Genomic DNA, 6436 nt, shown 5'->3' with positions numbered 1-6436 from the left:
AAAAACTAAACAAAAAAGAAGTAAAATATATTTTACATCAACACGATTAGTGCCAAAAGTAAGTAAACTAAGATACAAAACTGGATGTTTCGATCACAGCTAATTCAAAACATCATTTTTTTTTTGGTGTAGTATCACCTGGTTCACTCTGTCTTTCTTCATGTAACACCACACCCAGCAGGCTGACTGGAATAAGGAAGCAGTTCAGGCCCACATCTTGTCACACCTTCAGATCAGACCTGCGGTGTGTGTCAAGACGTTGTCACCAGTCTCATCAGAAAGAGGATAAACTATACTGAGCCCTCACGCTCTCTCGCCCCATTTTGTTGGCTATGTTTAGCATGCTAGCATGCTAGGACGTGAGTAGGGATATAAACACAGCAGTTGGCAAAGGAGGAGCAGCACTAGTCAAGATGCCCTGTTAACAGCAGCATGGTAAGTGCTTGATACATTGTGTACAAAATTTGACATTAATTCACATTTTACTCCTTAAGAAATCACTTTCTACACTAGCATTTCCAGAGATTCTGGGTGAAATCTGCTACTGCATGTTGTAAAGGATGTTTTTTATCTATGTTTTAGTTCCAAGGCACAACACCCCATTCAAAATACATGCCAGTAATCTAAGTTTCAGCCATCTAAGACACGTTATGGGTTCTGCAGAAAGCAAAGAAAAGATGTACTGTACCAGGTACATGAACGGGGGTGGACCTCTGCCACTGCCTGAGCAAGGTATGTTTCTGTATTCTGTTTTCATCATAAACTGTACAAGTACAGTACAGTATTCATAGCACCCTGCATTTTTTTCAGTTGACAGAAGCATCAATGGAACAAGCACTTTTAAACGAGGCTCTGAAGTAGTGGAGGGAGATCAACCAGATGGAGGCCAAATGACAGTGACGGTACAAAGGAGGAGTGTTGAAGGGTACCCAGACTGTGACACCTTACAGATCAACTTTGTGTTTGAGGATGGAATACAGACGGTTAGTTAAAATGTTTTGTGGTCATTTTAATCTCGAGTCTTTCATCTGATTATCATATTTAGACACTCATAGCGCCCTGCATGCATGGAATAGTTTCACTCTGCTGCGTTTAGCTAGAAGCAGCTGCAGGGACATTCCTCCGTTCTCTCACTCAGCTCTGTGGAATCTGGCTCAGCCTGTTCTTCATGCACTGCCACAGGGCAACAGTACAGGCTGGCTGATGCTACAATAGCAACTGCACACATATAAAAATGGATATCCCCTATCACTTACACACAAGCATGTTCCACTTTAAGGGATGTTGATTGTATGCAGAGTTGGAAACATGCAATAAGTAAATCATTTTCCTCACTCAATCAAGCAAAATAAAATACCATGCAATGAAAACAAAATGCTTCTCTTATTCTTTACTGTGTTGCTAATTTAGAAAGGAGGCATGCTCACCTCCTGATAATGTTCCCTCCTTACCTCTGTAGGAAAAGCATCCTAATCCAGGGCAGAAGTATTATGGGTTGAGCACAGTGGCCTTTCTGCCTATGAACAATGAGGGGACGAAGGTTTTCAAGCTGTTGGAAGTAGCATTCCAGTGCAAGCTGCTGTTCAAAGTGGCAACCACTAACAGTGGAGAAGAATGCGTCACCTATACAGATATTCCCTTAAAAATCAGGGAGAGCGGAGGACCTGAGAGGTGAGAACTCTGTGAAATTGCTTTGAGTGATTCTGATCATCCAGTACACTTAACAAGCAAGTAGCAACATTATAAGGATGCTTTTTTGACTTTTGTAAATGCCTTGTTTATGTCATGCAAAGCTCTATTCAAGCTGGATTAGTTTCACCAAGATACTTGTAATTTAAGTGATTACTGTGATTTTAGTCCAGAACAAAATTGCAATGTCCTTCTGTAATTCGCTGAGCTCAGAACTCCATCAGTAATTGTAGTCCTGTTCTAATTGACCTCATGGTAATGCAATAACACAACTTGACATGCCCCATGTTGTTGTTGTCATTGGGTGTGGCGCCTGTGCCAATGTTGACAATTACACATGACATTTTATTCTACATGTTTAGTGGACTTACACAGATAATTAATATATATAGCTAATAAATACCATATGAATTAGCCAGTCAAATTCCTTTTATTATTGAACATAATGTGGTAAAACTAATCCAGCTCAAATAATACATAAGCTGAAATAGGCCTAAATAAGAGCTATGAACAGCTGACCTTCTTACACAACATTCTCCTTGTTAGCTATGGTTATCCAGACCCAAACTATCTGAAAACTGTCTTGAAGATCCTGAAATCTAAAGGTATCAAATGAGAGGAGCAGCTAAAGGATGGACTGACATACTCAGCATGATTCTAACTGGACTGTGTGTGGGATTTGGTCATTTGAGATTCAAGGATGTCAAGTTTCACAACAAGAAATTACATTTTTGTCTTGATGAATAAGCATGTGATAAACGTGGCCACATACAGTAAACATTAAAAGGTGCTAAGGTGTGTTTTGAAAGCTTTGTTTTAAAAGAAGGGATAAGAATGTGTTCTGCCATATCATTGGACTTACTGGGTGTGTATATATACATATATATATATATATTTTTTTTTTTTCTTATTGTGCAATATGTTACATGTTAGTTTTTAAATATATTCCTTTCTTTCTTTCCTACTTTTGTTTCTTGAGTCTAACTTCTGTCTCGCTCTAAAATAGGTCAATTATGTTGCTTCCCAAATAATCATTTAAAATATTTCCGTGGTTGCATGGCAAAGGACTTTATGCATTATAAGAGGCTTACTCATCATGCATCTGATCATCAGGTGCCACAGCAGTCCAAGGCTACTGGAACTAGGGGAGGAAAACTTCTACTTTCAGCTGGTCAGATGATAATAACTCTTTTTTGCAAACAGTAGCATGGCCAGGAGAGGCAGAAAGAAGGAACGCTTACCTACATACTTGTCTGCATGTCCTTTCTTGCCTAACTACTCTCTGCGGTCTCTCTCTGACCTCTAAAATGATCTTCAATGATGTGATAGTACTGCTAAAGCTCTCTTCATGCTTAATTATTTGGTTTCACTACATTATTTACATATAATTATGTTATATGTTATATATTATATATTAATGTGTTTGTATATCATTAATCAACTAAATACACATCTCTTGCATGGCATGAGATAGAAAAACCTACCCATGTAAATATATATATATATATATATATATATATATATATATATATATATATAATTATAAAATAATGCTCTTACTATGTTTATTTCAGATGTAATTCTCTGGAGTAATTATGAATCCAATTTCTTCAATGTATTGATTTTCAAAATTAAAGACTGACTGCAGTGTATAGTTTTTCATCTCTTCTACTAATTAGTCAAAATCCAAATGGATTTATGTTTTGACATAAGTAGTGTAGAGGGACAAAACCCGTTTTTTTGCCTCTCACGTTTCAGACTCTAAGGACGTTATATTTGATTCATCAAGTAGGATGGGGAGTGTAAATTAACAACACCCAGTAATGGGAAAAAGTGAACATTAAATGTTCTCAATTGACATTCATTTGTTAATATGGATTTACCACAGATCCATTCTTCCTCTAGCCAGAGGGAAAGCAACATCAGAAGCCTCCTTTGTGAAGTAAACACCACTGGTAGATATATATTTTTGTCTGTCTGCTACCCGTCCGGCAGATTGCAGAGTGTGAACTTTCCCAGGATGACGGAGGCCCTTCTGTTCTCTTCAAACTGAATTATGGGCTGGGCTTCATACAGACAATAAAGTCTAATCGGATTGGCGGGCCCCATTAAAGAGGCCTCTGTCATCTCCACGGGCGTTCTTAAACCACTTTCTCCTGGACGCTCCACCAGGAGTCATCTGTCCCAACTGTCAGCCTCCACCGCCGTCGTGACAGCTATCAAATCTAGCTTTGCTACATCACCTCTTCTTCCTCATCCTCTACTACCCTCCATGCCTTTAACTCCCTCTTCTACTGAAGACGCAGAGGAGAAAACCAGCCAGTCATCTGAATGTGTCACCATTGCCCACATATAAAAAGAATGTTCATCCATACTTTGTTGGAATCACACACAGGACTTGCTGGTGTAGTGTAACTCTCTAATTGATGCTGCTGCTGTCTCTCCGTGTTTGACTCTGGCTTTTTTAGCCCCACTTAACTGCATTTTAACTGTTTAATAATGACAGACAATCCATATGCTTTGTCACAGAGCAGCTCACATCAATGTAAACATTGGCTATGAGCTAAAATCATCCTTTACTAATGACTGTCTCATAGGAAGTAGCCTACAGCTCCTTTATTGGGACAAAACAAAGCTTGCATTTCCAGCAGAACATGTTCTCATTCTTCCCTGTTTTACTTTGCGTCTTCTCTCCCAGAGGCAGGCTAAGCGGTCTTCAGCTCCCTAGTTAGCTGTGATGAATGGGCTAGAGGCTTGTTTTCATTAGGCTCTTTAATTTGGAGCACAATTAGACTTTATCCTCTTTAGAAGACAAAGCAGATTCTGAAGCTGTTAATTAAAAGCACGGAGTCGCAGACGCTGAAGATGGATGCGGCTGCTGGGTCTCTACTCGGCGTATGGTTGAGCCCAAAGAGTCACCTTCTCTCTTTCTTTGTAAGCCCTTGCCACCACACTCACCCCACCTTACTCATTCTCATAAGTGACTGAGTGTAACTGAGTGATTTTATGTTATACTCACATTGCAGATTTATACAACTGAATTGGTTAAATATTTTACAATATCCACTTTTCTTACCAACGTGAGCAGAAAAATATTAAACAAGAATAAAAGTGTCAACATGCAGCTAGAGCATCTGATTAAAGAGCATGGTTAATAATATCCATAATAAGTGCACACATCTGAGTGATGTGTCATCTTTGTAGGCCTACATCCAGTAGTTGTAGAAGTTGCTAATACACATCATCAAAATGCCACCTGTTTGACCAGCTTTTTTTCTGCACAGATGTCAGGAAAGTGCATTGTTCTAGATCAGCACGAGATAAACTCAGTGGTGAACCGTGACTATAAGGGTGAGGCCTTCAGTTTGAAAAAAGAAAGAAACACCTCTCTATAACAATACTCATTTCCCCTATGGGTCTATTCTAAAACTATGTAATCTTACAGTATTCATTTTAGATTAAACACAGACATTTAAAGCTTGTAAGACATTCAGTGTTTTGTCTGAAGATTGTATCAGGAAAAAACACATTTCACCTTGTATGTAGCAGTTTTACACTGACTCCTTCAGTAAAGAGACATTGTGTAGAGCTGTCACCACTGTTTTACATTTTTAACATCAGACCGAAACCTGGTTAGGCTACAGCACATATTTCCATGAGTGATGTTTTTTCTTGGGCTCTCTTTTGGAAATCAAAACGTGTTGGTTGATTTCTCTGTCACTTCCTAATTATGTTGGTAGATAATCTAACTCCAGCTTCTGAAGGCCTAACAAATGGGATACCATAGGGGAAAAAATCCTGATTGTACAATTTTCCATAGGACTATTCAAGATTTTAACTCTTTTGTTTCCAACCAATTCTCATCAAATGATAAAATATGTATTAAGAGTATTACTACAATTACAGTGTTTAAATACAACAAGAATTATAAATTTAATACATGAGAACAAACTAAACATTACAGACATGATTTTTTTTAAATACACATTAAATACATAATTTCACTTTATAAAATGACTTAAAACAAGTTTAAAAACCCTAGAAACAAGTCAAAAATACTTAGAACAATAGATATATTCACTAGATATAAGATGATTTCACTTGCCAAGAAACCATATTTGAAGTTTTTGAACTATGGTGTATATGCACTTAGGGTCAGAGCTGAGGACCACTGCTATAGAAGCTATGGAGAGTGCACACTTTTTCAAAACAACAGGTAGCTAAGCAAATGACATCCATGGTGACATTGTTTTTTGAGACTTCGTGTGTCATGAGCTTCTGTGAGCCATCAAAAGCTAGAGGGTTTGTTGTGACAGAGGGAGCACATCCCATTTGTGTCATGGTGTGTCCTTTTTACAGGCCCTATAAACTTTGCTGACAGGGAGGAAGAGTGACAATACACATTGCTTTAGCCCGAATTGTTTCCGTAAAAAAAGGACGGCAGTTGCCACAAAGGTGAGGAGAGTCAATCTTACAAAGGAAATGGTTTATGAAGCGATAAATCTTCAGCAAGAGATGGATTGAGTGTTTTAGCCACTGCTTCTTTTTGTACTGATGGGACGGGGTTTTACCTTTAGGTTATCAGAGAGCCAAAATGAGAAGTTATGTGAGAGGCAGGAAATACATGGAGGACACTCAGCCTATCCTCAGGACAAGTGAACTTTTATAAAACAACAGTAGATGTGTTCAAGCATTTTTCTTCATGAGGAACAGCACGCAGGTTATTTTGAGATCCACCTCTGACCTA

General features: G+C 38.4%; 1 protein-coding gene across 1 annotated transcript; it reads left to right on the top strand.

The window, feature by feature from the left end:
* Positions 1–318: 318 nt before the first annotated feature.
* dtx3l1 (deltex E3 ubiquitin ligase 3L1) lies at positions 319–3972 on the top strand. Its single transcript, XM_036579119.1, has 5 exons — positions 319–435; positions 583–732; positions 811–983; positions 1460–1671; positions 2236–3972. The coding sequence occupies exons 2-5, from the start codon at positions 651–653 to the stop codon at positions 2303–2305; spliced, it is 537 nt and encodes a 178-aa protein (XP_036435012.1). The 5' UTR covers positions 319–435; positions 583–650; the 3' UTR covers positions 2306–3972.
* Positions 3973–6436: the final 2464 nt, after the last annotated feature.

This window comes from Colossoma macropomum, unplaced genomic scaffold (assembly GCF_904425465.1).
Source record: "Colossoma macropomum unplaced genomic scaffold, Colossoma_macropomum, whole genome shotgun sequence".
Classification (NCBI taxonomy): Eukaryota; Metazoa; Chordata; class Actinopteri; order Characiformes; family Serrasalmidae; genus Colossoma; species Colossoma macropomum.
The sequence above is the reverse complement of the archived record's forward strand: the minus strand, read 5'-3'. Positions and strand labels throughout refer to the sequence as shown.

Bases quoted from the DNA above. Each gene is read 5' to 3' on its own strand.
- dtx3l1 (XM_036579119.1), top strand. From the start codon at position 651: ATGGGTTCTGCAGAAAGCAAAGAAAAGATGTACTGTACCAGGTACATG. The intron at 733-810 runs GTATGTTTCTGT...CATTTTTTTCAG, and splicing joins TCTGCCACTGCCTGAGCAAG to TTGACAGAAGCATCAATGGA. The intron at 1,672-2,235 runs GTGAGAACTCTG...TCTCCTTGTTAG, and splicing joins GAGAGCGGAGGACCTGAGAG to CTATGGTTATCCAGACCCAA.